The sequence below is a fragment of the Rana temporaria genome, chromosome 2 (genome assembly GCF_905171775.1).
Source record: "Rana temporaria chromosome 2, aRanTem1.1, whole genome shotgun sequence".
NCBI classification, from domain to species: Eukaryota; Metazoa; Chordata; class Amphibia; order Anura; family Ranidae; genus Rana; species Rana temporaria.
Window position 1 is genome coordinate 64,629,260 of NC_053490.1, and position 12,836 is coordinate 64,642,095.

The following is a 12,836-nucleotide window of genomic DNA, read 5'->3' on the forward strand; positions in this document are numbered from 1 at the left end:
GCACACAATTTTTGTTTATATATGTGAACTAGCCTTCATGTCATCCATTGGCTGGTTATTCAATTTTGTTCACATGGTTTTATTTCTACAAGCAGCGCAGCTTACATCCTTTTAATTTTCATATTATGTTTATCTGACATTTTTGCTGCGGCAGCTAATTTATTGCAATCATAATATTTGACATCACATCACTATTATTAGTTCACTTAGACCAGCGCAGTATTAATTCCTTACATACTGTACCAATCTGTTTGATGTACGGCTTCTCACCCGCAGCCCCTCTACTCAAGTTGGCCATACAGAGGAAATGTCACCAAATGCCTGATAAATGGACAGAAATAAACCCAGTGGGTGGCCTTGTCAGCCCCCCTCCAACCTGACATTCTTTGACTGAAATATCGAAGAAGCCAGGTGGAAAATTTATTTGTACAAATAAAAAAAGTTTCCATGTAAACAGCTCAGCAATATAATCTTTGATGAAACCGAGCTTCATGATCCATGGTGGGAATCCAGAGGTAATGTGGGGTCAAGGTGACTTCACATGGGACAACAGTTATGTGTGCACTTCATTCAGTCTTTAATGATGTCTTCTGTCTGGTTCTCTGCTGCGATCCGCAGCTGTTCCCTTCGGGTGAAATACCGATACACCCGAAGACTGCACAGGTATCCTCCATACATCGTCAGCAGCATCATAGTGCCAGAAAAGGTCTTGTATCCGATATCTGCAAGACGCTTGCTGGAAACCATCATTAATCTGAAAGATCAAAAAAAATAAAAGTAATGACCAAAAACGTGCAACACTATCCAAATCTTTTACCACTTGCCGACCGTCCGATTGGCTGCACTGAAAGCCGGTCTAACCGACCCCAGATCTCTACATCAAGAGGACCCGTCATGACCCGTGCTGTCACAAGGCATATTGTTTATCCCTTGCGATAGCAATAAAGTTAACACATATTCTTGATTTAATTACTCGATCTCCGTTGGAACGATTTACAGAAACATGGGTTTTTTTTTTTGTTTTCTTTGTCTCTGACTATAGAGTGGTTCCTTAATTTGAACCTAAGTATTTGTTAGAAAAAAAATGTACTACTAAAATATGTCTTTCTGTAATACAATGTAATGATATTTATGTTGTATATTATCTGATGTACCATCTACATTTTCAAAATAAAATTAAACTTGATTGAAAAAAATAAATAAAGTTAACACATAAAATTCAAAAACATAATTATTAAAGTGTAAAAAATTGTTTTGGATAAAATAAAAACAAATAAAAAAAAAAAGGATTGAAAGCGCCCATGCTTATGCGCAAATGTATATGTAAGTCCCACATGCAGGGTTTGTTTTCAGATGGAATGGCGTTCCGCCACCTCCAGCACTGATCCCTCGCTCCTCTGCTCACTGCTGTCACTTATAAACAGAAAAGCCCTAATGATCCCTAATGGCCCCTGCTAAACCCTGCACTCTGTACGCAGCGCACCCCTAAACCCTGCACTCTGTACGCAGCGCACCCCTAAACCCTGCACTCTGTACGCAGCGCACCCCTAAACCCTGCACTCTGTACGCAGCGCACCCCTAAAACCTGTACGCAGCGCACCCCTAAACCCTGCACGCAGCGCACCCCTAAACCCTGCACGCAGCGCACTCCCGAGCCCTGCAACCTGTGCAAAACACAATACTTGTATTTAACAATGTCCCATTAAGACATGCGAGGTATCTTTGCAAAACATCAGAGTGAGAGCAATAATTCTAGTGCCAGACCGCCTCTAACTCTAAACTGGTAACCTATAACAATTGTAGAAGCATCGCCTATGGATATTTTTAACCACTTCCATACCAGGTACTTGCGCACCTTCCTGCCCAAGCCAATTTTCAGCACTGTCGCATTTTGAATGATAATTGCGCAGTCATGCTACACTGTACCCAAACAATTTTTTTATCATTTTGTTCCCACAAATAGAGCTTTCTTTTGGTGGTATTTGATAGAGGTAGACCGATATGGGTTTTTCTCTGGCCGATGCCGATATTTGGAAATCGGGGCGGCCGATGGCCGATATGTGTGGCCGATTTTTGCGGCCGATATTTTTTATTTTTTTCCCCTCATCTCAAAAAACCTAGGGTGGAGAGGTGGGGAGGAGATAATTGTTTAGGGTGGAGAGGTGGGGTGCAGCCTGTCAGTGTCACATCAGTGCCCACCAGTGCAGCCCATCAGTGCCAACTCATTAGTGCCCACCAGTGCAGCCTATCAGTGTCCATCAGTGCCACCTCATTGGTGTCTATCAGTGCCACCTCATCAGTGCCCAACAGTGCAGCCCATCAGTGCCACCTCATCAATGCCCACCAGTGCTGCCCATCAGTGGCACCTCATCAATGCCCACCAATTCACCAGTGCATCCCATCATTGCCCACCAGTGCATCTCACCAGCGCATCGCCACATCAGTGCATCTCACCAGCGCATCGCCACATCAGTGCCAACCAGCGCATCGCCACATCAGTGCCAACCAGCGCATCGCCACATCAGTGCCAACCAGCGCATCGCCACATCAGTGCCAACCAGCGCATCAGTGCCCACCAGCACAGCATAATGTCATTTACTGCCACAGTGCCACCTCATCAATGCCCACCAGCGGAGCGCTCCAGGCATCTCCTAGCACAAGAAAGCTCCATTGTCCCTGGCCCTGAGTGCTGCCCCGCCTCTGCCTACAATCCCCAGAATGCAGAGCGGGCCTGTAACAGCCAATCGGAGGCGGCCGCTGCCGACATCCTCACTCTGAAAAAAAAAGGTCCCCTGATGTGCTGCGCGCTCTGCCTACAAAGTCCAGAATGCAGCGCGGGCCGGCAGTTACCGGCCCGCGCTGCATTCTGGGCTTTGTAGGCAAAGGCAGGGCGCACAGCACGTCAGGGGACGTTTTTTTTACAGTGGAGGATGTCGGCGGCGGCGGCCGCCGATTGGCTGTTACGGGCCTTCTGGTTGGCTGCCGCGCTGGGTGTACCAAGATGGCCGCGGCTCCGGAGCTAGGCCGAAGCCGCGGCCTTTCCCGATGCTGTGACCGCGGCGGCAATCCGCGGATTGCCGCGGTCACAGCATCAGGAAAGGCCGCGGCTTCGGCCTAGCTCCGGAGCCGTGGCACCGCTAACGGCCATGTTAAATATCGGCCTAATTTTGGATAAAAATCGGCCGATGCCGATTTCTCCAAAACGGCCGATATATCGGTCGACCTCTAGTATTTGATCACCTCTGCGATTAAAATTTTTTGCGAATTTTTTTGTGAAAAAGTATGTTTTCTTCTTCGATTACGGGCACTGATATGGTGGCACTGATGGGCCCCCCGGTGAGGCGGCACTGATGGGCACCGGTGAGGCGGCACTGATATGCGGCACTCATAGGCGGCACTGATGCCAGTCAGTGCCCATTTGTGGGCACCGATTGGCATCTTTCATTTTTTTTTTACTGCCCCCTTCCCTGGTGGTCTAGTGTGGGCATCCGAGGGGGGGCTGCGCTGATAAACAATCAGCGCAAACCCCCCCTGTCAGGAGAGCCGCCGACCGGCTCTCCTCTACTCGTGTCTGTCAGATGCGAGTGAGGAAGAGCCATCAACGGCTCTTCCTGTTTACGTGGTAAAGAGCCTCCGCCGTGGTAAAGAGCCTCCGCCGGAGGCTCCTTACCGAGATCGGAGATGCAGGGTGTCAGACTGTCACACGTGCGTGCGCGGCTTGAAATCCTGCAGGACGTCAATAGACGTCCAGTCAGGATTTCACAACCACTTCCCGGACGTCAATTGTCTATTGACCGGGCGGGAAGTGGTTAAGTACCGTATATTGGCGCCATTTTACAGGCGTGCATAATTTTAAAGCTTCTGCTTTAAAGAGGAAATAACCCCTCTCTAAAAAAAAATTAAAAAAAAACACCCTGCAAGACAAAGGCATAATGAGCGTGTATGCATAGCATACTAGCTCATTATGTAGTGCTTACCTGAGATTGAACCCCTCCCGCAGCGGTCCTGGGTGACCTCTTCTGTTGCCGCCATGATACCCAGAGTGATTTCCGGGTATCACTGCTCCGGCGCTGTGACTGTCCGGAGCAGCGATAACGTCACGCCTGCGCACACAGGTGCCGCCACTAACAGCATGATCGACATTAGAAGCGGCATGCTCAGTGCGCCTGCACCCGATGTCCCGTAGACAACGCTGACGTTATTTTCTGCAAATATCTCCTAAACCTTTTAGGTTTAGGAGATATGTGTTGCACCTACAGGTAAGTCTTAATCTAGGCTTACCTGTAGGTTAAAGTGGTTGTAATAGGTTTACAACCACTTTAAAAGGAATGTATGCAATCCATGAACAATGCACAACAGGTCTCCGATGGAGGAGGTTTGTTTGATTGGCTGTCACAGTGACTGGGATTCCACCTTACCGGTTTCCGATGGTAAAAAGTGTTCAGGAGCTGTCAGTGACACTATGGCTCCTCCCAGCACAAACAGGTGACACCGGCTGCTTGTATATAGGTGGCACTATGGAGTCCTCCGCTGTGCTGACACATTTATGTGAACATTAGAGATGATTATTATTATACAGGATTTATATAGCGCCAACAGTTTACGCAGCACTTTACAATATAAAGATGCACTAAAACGTCAACGAAAATGGTGTTATCTACATTTTGCTGATAAGAGAAAAAGGTGGAAGTGCAGTTTTTTTTTTTTAACTGACCAAAAACGCAGGAAGCAACCAACCAGTGTGAGGACATACATAGAATTTAACCGGTTCCCGACCAGCTCACGCAGATATACTGCGGCAGAATGGCTCCCCTGGGCGAAATCCCGTATATATACGGCTTCACCCAGGAGAGCCACTAGAGGGCGCGTGGGGAACCCGATACGCATGCACGAGCGGGAAGACGGGGGTCTGTGTGTATAAACACACAAATCCCTGTGCTGTCTGAGGAGAGGAGGACAGATTGTGTCTTTCTACAAAGTAGAAAACAATATCTGTCATCTCCTATAGTGAGACCCCTTTCCCCCACAGTTAGAACACACAATAGGGAACACAATTAACCCCTTGATCACCCGAGCGTTAACCCCTTCCCTGCCAGTGACATTTACATAGTAATCAGTGCATATTTTTAGCACTGATCGCTCTGTAAATGTCAATGGTCCCAAAAATGTGTCAAAAGTGTCTGACCTGTCCGCCAAAAATACTACTACAAAAAAAAAAAAATGCAGATCACCGCCAATACTAGTAAAAAAAAAAAAAAAAAACAATGCCATATAAATGCAATAAATCTTTCTCATAGTTTGTAGACACTATGGGGCAGATCCACAAAGAAAGTACGGCGGCGTATCTACTGATACACCGGCGTACTTTCAAATTTCCCGCGCCGTATCATTGTTTTGAATCCTCAAAACAAGATACGACGGCATCTGGGTTAGATCCAACAGGCGTACGCCTTCGGATCTTAGATGCAATTCTTCGGCGTCCGCTGGGTGGCGTTCCCGTCGTATTCCGCGCTGAGTATGCAAATTAGCTATTTCCGACGATCCACGAACGTACGAGCGGCCGTCACATTCTTTTACGTCGTTTCCGTTCGGCTTTTTCCGGCGTATAGTTAAAGCTGCTATTTGGTGTCGAATTTGAAAATATTTTATTTTGTTTGTGCAAGTCGTCCGTGAATGGGGCTGGACGTAATTTACGTCCACGTCGAAAAAAATTAGGTCCTTGCGACGTCATTTAGCGCAATGCACGGCGGGAAATTTAGGGACGGGGCATGCGCAGTTCGTTCGGCGCGGGGACGCGCTTCATTTAAATTAAACACGCCCCCTACTCGCCGATTTGAATTACGCGCCGTTATGCCGCGAGAGATACACTACGCCGCCGTAACTTACGGCGCAAATTCATTGTGGATTCAAAGCTTGAAAAAGTAAGTTACAGCGGCGTAGCGTATCTCACATACGCTGCGCCCATGCAATTGTACGAGGATCTGCCCCTATAACTTTTGCGAAAACCAATCAATATACACTCACTGCGGTTTTTTAACCAAAAATATGTAGAAGAATACATATCGGCCTAAACTGAGGAACATTTTTTTTTTTAATTAGGATATTTATTATAGCAAAAAGTAAGAGTCTTTGTTTTTTCAAAATTGTCGCTCTTTTTTTTGTTTAAAGAGCAAAAAATAAAAACCGCAGAGGTGATCAAATACCACCATAAGAAAGCTCCATTTGTGAAAAAAAAAAAAAAAAAAAAAAGATCAATTTTGTTTGGGTACAACATTGCGCAATTGTCAGTTAAGGTGACGCAGTGCCATATCGCAAAAAAATGTCCGGGTCATTGAGCAGCCAAATATTCTGGGGGTGAAGTTGTTTTTCTTGCGCTAAAAGGTGGCAATTATGGCCGACAATAAATTCATATTAATTAAAAAGTTGAACACGATACAATTTATAGATATATTTTAACCACTTAAAGCGGAGTTCCACTCGTTTGTAGCTGCTGACTTTTAATAAACTGACTCGCCTGTCCCACGGTCCAGCGATGCGGCCACCTGAAGCTTTGCTTCTCTTCCTCTCCGAGGCGCCTTCACTGCAAGTGTGGGCACCCGACTGACAGCTTGTGGCTTCACAGCCAGGTGCGCATTCGCGGGTCGTGCTGCACTCTCTTAGGGGGCAGGAAATCTTCTGGGACCTGTGACACGTCCAAGACGATTGCAGAGGGGGAGAGGAGGAGTTGACTAGGCTGGAGGCGACAGAAACAGGAAGTGGGAGCTGGGTAGCTGTCAAAACCAGGTACTCACTCCCCCTCCCCCTAAAAAAAAATTACATGCCAAAGGTGACACGTAAGGGGGCGTTTGCTTAAAGTGGAAGTTCCACTTTTGGGTGAAACTCTGCATTAAGGACCAAGCCCATTTCTGACACTTGTTTACAAGTTAAAATCTGTATTTTTGCTAGAAAATGACTTAGAACCCCCAAACATTAAATATATATATATATTTTTTTTTATCAGAGACCCTAGAGCAGTCATTAAATGGCGGCCCGTGGTCTGAACAGGGACTGAGCAACGCTCCTGTCCGGACCATCAGGCTACCAGTGTGTTGCTGCATTTCAGCAGTTATTTGTTGCTGGGGCAGTGACGTTGCGTGTGTGTCCCGCCCCTGGTTGCTGGGACACTGTCACATTGCATATGTGCCGCTCCCATGGTTGCTGGGACACCATTGCGTGTGCGCCCTGCCCCCCTGGCACTGACGATGGCTCTCGCTCCCAGCCAGTTTGGGAGTTGGGGCATATCGTCATGCGCCCCCTCGCCTCTAACACCTTGCGAGGTATGATACCCCATAGCTTCCGCACCTTGCCACATGTGCAGACTCCTGCCCATAATGTAAGTGGGGCACATTTTTCGGTAAACGGATCGCTAATGGCCATATTTTGTTAAGGAGTACGCTGATGGGCACATCAGAGTGCTCCTTAACATAAAATGTGCCCATCAGAGTGCCCCTTAACATAAAATATGTTCTGATGGGGACAGACCTGATGTAAGGGGGGTGCAGTGTCATATTCTGCTGCCTATCCTAGAATGCTGCGGAAGTCACGTGACGGCCAACTGCGCATGCGCAATGCGCTCCAACGGCAAATGTGATGCGTTCCAGGGGATTTACGACACTACCCTTCAGTGAACCATCACAATTTGTCACGGAAGTGACGTATTACCATACACGGAGCGCGGGGAGAGAGAGAGACCCATTCACAGCGAGAGAGAAATAGAGATATAGAGATACTGAAATACATTCAGAGCGAGAGAGAGATCGTGTACATATATTTTATATAACGGAAGTAATGCACATAGGGGAGGTAATCCCCTCCCTGTGTCCCGGTTCTCTGTCAGTATCTATATCCCTCTCTCGCTCTGAATGTATCTACGTATCTCTATATCTCTATTTCTCTCTCGCTGTGAATGGGTCTCTCTCTGTCCCCCCCGCTCTGTGTATGCCAATACGTCACTTCCGTGACAAATTGTGATGGTTCACTGAAGGGTAGTGTCGTAAATCCCCTGGAACGCATCACATTTGCCGTTGGAGCGCATTGCGAATGCGCAGTTGGCCGTCAAGTGACTTCCGCAGCATTCTAGGATAGGCAGCAGAATATGACACTGCAGGGGCACGCTGATGGGGACAGACCGGATGTAAGGGGGGGGGCACTCTGATGGGGACAGACCGGATGTAAGGGGGGGCACTCTGATGGGCACAGACCGGATGTAAGGGGGGGGCACTCTGATGGGCACAGACCGGATGTAAGGGGGGGCACTCTGATGGGCACAGACCGGATGTAAGGGGGGGCACTCTGATGGGCACAGACCGGATGTAAGGGGGGGCACTCTGATGGGCACAGACCGGATGTAAGGGGGGGCACTCTGATGGGCACAGACCGGATGTAAGGGGGGGCACTCTGATGGGCACAGACCGGATGTAAGGGGGGGCACTCTGATGGGCACAGACCGGATGTAAGGGGGGGCACTCTGATGGGCACAGACCGGATGTAAGGGGGGGCACTCTGATGGGCACAGACCGGATGTAAGGGGGGGCACTCTGATGGGGACAGACCGGATGTAAGGGGAGCACTCTGATGGGGACAAACCGGATGTAAGGGGGGGGCACTCTGATGGGGACAGACCGGATGTAAGGGGGGGCACTCTGATGGGGACAGACCGGATGTAAGGGGGGGCACTCTGATGGGGACAGACCGGATGTAAGGGGGGGCACTCTGATGGGGACAGACCGGATGTAAGGGGGGGCACTCTGATGGGGACAGACCGGATGTAAGGGGGGGCACTCTGATGGGGACAGACCGGATGTAAGGGGGGGCACTCTGATGGGGACAGACCGGATGTAAGGGGGGGCACTCTGATGGGGACAGACCGGATGTAAGGGGGGCACTCTGATGGGGACAGACCTGATTTAAGGGTAAACTCAATGTAATGAATTACTCTGCTAGGGGCACCTGGTGTAAGGGGGGGGGGACGCTATTGGGGACATTTACAGAGTATTACCAGAGTGTGGGGAGAAAAAAGTAAGAATAGCGTCAGGAGAGCACGGCTTGCGCCAAAAAAAGGAAATCGTACAATCTTTTATGGCACGGACTTGTGATTCGGACCTCGTCCAGAATTTTTTTTTTTTAGTGACCAGACCTCCTTGAATTTTAATTCACTCCCCCTGCCCTAGAGAATAAAATGTTGATCATTGCAATACTTTGTCACACCATATTTGCACAATGATCTTACAAACGCAAATTTTGGGGGAAAAAAAATACACTTTTTTGAATAAAAAAATAAGAAGACCGTAAAGTTACCCCAATGTTTTTCTAGAGTGTGAAAGATAATGTTACGCCGAGTAAATTGATGCCCAACATGTCCTACTTCAAAATTGTGCACGCTCGTGGAACGGCGACCAACTTTGGTACTTAAAAATCATAAAAGCTAGAATTTTTCCTCTCACTCTAACGAACGCGGTGATACCTCACATGTGAGGTTTGAACGCTGTTTACATATGTGGGTAAAAGTTACATATGCGTTCGCTTCTGTGCACGAGCTCACAAGGGTTTAAAAAAAAAACGCTTTCCTATTTAATTTTCTTCTTATATGACACCGTCCATTTAAACCCCCCCCCCCCCCCCATATTTCCTTCTCCCACAGGCTGCCCTCCCCATATTTCTCCCACAGGCTGCCCCCCATTCCTCTTTCTCGCACATACAGATCCCCCTCACCCTACCTTTGACTTTCACTCCTTCTCAGCTGTCACTTCCTACAGGAAACACGTGACTAGTCCCATCCATCACCCCCGGGAAGTCTCGATGGTGTGGGGCAGGTCATGTGATATTCTCTCGCAGTCAATTGAGCGTCCGAGGAGAACTGGCTGCAGCTGGAGCTCCACTGTGACAGGAAACATGTGTCCTCCACACCTTCACCTTTTTTTCATATTTAAATAAACTAATACAAAATGTAACAAACAACAAATAGTACAACAAATACAAACAACAAATACTACAGGAAGTGGAGGTCACATGATTTCTATGTAGAGTGGAGCTCCAGTGACTGCAGTCTGCAGCAGATCCTGAGCGAGTCTCTTTGCAGAACCTTCATGAGATTTTTTGGAGGTTTTGTACTTTCTGTTAAAGTTCTGTCCTTAACCACTTAAGACCCGGACCTTTAGGCAGCTAAAGGACCTGGCCAGTTTTTGCGATTCGGCACTGCGTCGCTTTAACTGACAATTGCGCGGTCGTGCGACGTGGCTCCCAAACAAAATTGGCGTCCTTTTTTTCCCACAAATAGAGCTTTCTTTTGGTGGTATTTGATCACCTCTGCGGTTTTTATTTTTTGCGCTATAAATAAAAATAGAGCGACAATTTTGAAAAAAATTCAATATTTTTTACTTTTTGCTATAATAAATATCCCCCAAAAATATATAAAACATTTATTTTTTCCTCAGTTTAGGCCGATACGTATTCTTCTACCTATTTTTGGTAAAAAAAAATCGCAATAAGCGTTTATCGTTTATGCACAAAATTTATAGCGTTTACAAAATAGGGGATAGTTTTATTGCATTTTTATAAAATATATTTTTTTTACTACTAATGGCGGCGATCGGCGATTTTTTTCGTGACTGCGACATTATGGCGGACACTTCGGACAATTTTGACACATTTTTGGGACCATTGTCATTTTCACAGCAAAAAATTGTTTACTGTGAAAATGACAATTGCAGTTTGGGAGTTAACCACAAGGGGGCGCTGAAGGGGTTAAGTGTGACCTCATTTGTGTTTCTAACTGTAGGGTGGTGTGGCTGTAGGTGTGACGTCATTGATTGTGTTTCCCTATAAAAGGGATCACACGATCGATGACGGCGCCACAGTGAAGAACGGGGAAGCTATGTTTCCACACAGCTCTCCCCGTTCTTCAGTTCACTGGTCCCGCGGTCACAGAGCTTCGAACTGGGTTGCGGGCGCGCGTCCGCAACCCACGGCTGGGCTCTTAAAGAGGACGTACCTGTACGTGCTTGTGCCCAGCCGTGCCATTCTGCTGACGTATATGTGCAGGAGGCGGTCCTTAAGTGGTTAAGTTATCTTTGTAAACTGGATTTTTTAACATTCGCCAATTTACATTTTTGATGAAGGAAGTTCATGTTTATGTTGTAAGAAGAATACAATCCGTGGGGTGGATTCAGAAAGCAATTGCGTCTGCGTATACCATAGTTACGCAGCGCAATTGCTTACTTGCGCCGGTGTTTCGAATGCTCCTGATTCAGGAACCTCGATACGCCGACTGCAGCCTAAGATATGACTGGCATAAGGCTCTTATGCCGTCGTATCGTAGGCTGCATTCTTACGCAGGCCGCTAGGTGGTGTTCCCGTAGTGGTCAGCGTATAGTATGCAAATTGCATACTAACGCCGATTCACAACCCTACGCGAGCCCGGCGTACGCAGTTTACGTAGTTTCCGTTTGTCGGGTTCCGCGTAAGGCTGCTCCTGCTATTAGCAGGGGCAGCCAATGCTACGTTTACCCGTCGTTCCCGCTTCGCGAATTTAAAATTTAACATAGTTTGCGTAAGTGAATCGTGAATGGCGCTGGACGCCATTTACGTTCACTTTGAAGCAAATGACGTCCTTGCGACGTCATTTGCCGCAATGCACGTCGGGAAAGTTTCCCGACGGAGCATGCGCACTACGTTCGGCGCGGGAACGCGCCTAATTTAAATGATCCACGCCCCCTACGGGATCATTTAAATTACGCGCCCTTACTCCGGGCTGTTTTAAGGAGCGCCCGCGCAAATTACGTAGCTACTGCTTCATGAATGAAGCGTAGCGCAGATAATTTGCGTAGGCGCAGGGTAAAAACGGTACGCTGCGCCACCGTAAGAAGTGCGCAGCGGTACCTGAATCTACCCCCATGTTTCTAAGCACTATTTTATTGTCCTTTTTTTGCCCCACCTTCATGCCAACTAACAGGGCCCAGATTGAGACACACCAGGATCCCAATGCAAAAAAAAGTTTTACGGTTCAATGGTATGTCGCCATTAAACCTCCATCTTCTTGAAAATCATAAATGTTCTGGTGCAAATATTATCCACTTAGCGACTGCCCGGCCACATTGTACTGCAGACGGGTGGCCGCTGTATGCAAAGCGCTGTGCTGGTACATCCCCGCCTACCCCCAGCTTTAAGGCGCTTGCATGTTCTGCCCCACCCAGCTCCCTGTCAGCAAAAACCGGCCAATGATTCACACCTGGGACAAGCTGATCGGCTGTGTCCAATCACATCTGTGTTGAAATTCAACAGGGGTCTGTACAGAGGGAGTGTTCTGTCAGTGATGAGAAATAGAGAGATCATTAGTATAAAGCAATACACCTAGTTAAAGTGGTTGTAAAGTACATTTGTTAACGTTTACCTACAGGTAAAAGATCTGCCGCTGGGGGAACCTATAGTTAAGCCTATAATAAGGCTTACCTGTAGGTAAAAAAAATATCTCCTAAACCTTTACGGTTTTATTAGATATTCCCCTCGCAATGAGCCGCTGACTGCTGACAGCGGCGCATGCGCACAGGGAATTCTCGGCTGAAGGCCCGGCAGACGTCAGATCTTGCCGGAAAGAAGTCTCCCGCGCACGCATGCACGGGAGTGACGTCATCGAGGTTCCAGCTACTCACATCGCTGTAGCCGCAATACCCGGAAGACACGCCAAGGCAAGATGTCGTCTACCTCGGTGTGGACCAGGTGAGTTACCGATGCCTCGTTCTAAGGTAAGTATTTCATAATGAGCTAGTATGCAGTGCATACTAGCTCATTATGCCTTTTGC

At 47.7% G+C, this 12,836-nt stretch overlaps 1 protein-coding gene across 1 annotated transcript; it reads right to left on the reverse strand.

Moving 5' to 3' along the window:
- Nucleotides 1-339: 339 nt before the first annotated feature.
- Nucleotides 340-9,864, reverse strand: LOC120929082 (cytochrome c oxidase assembly protein COX14 homolog). The gene is made up of 2 exons (XM_040340277.1): nt 9,756-9,864; nt 340-754 (listed from the first exon to the last, which is right to left on the reverse strand). The coding sequence occupies exon 2, from the start codon at nt 748-750 to the stop codon at nt 571-573; it is 180 nt and encodes a 59-aa protein (XP_040196211.1). The 5' UTR covers nt 751-754; nt 9,756-9,864; the 3' UTR covers nt 340-570.
- Between the last annotated feature and the right edge of the window lie 2,972 nt (nt 9,865-12,836).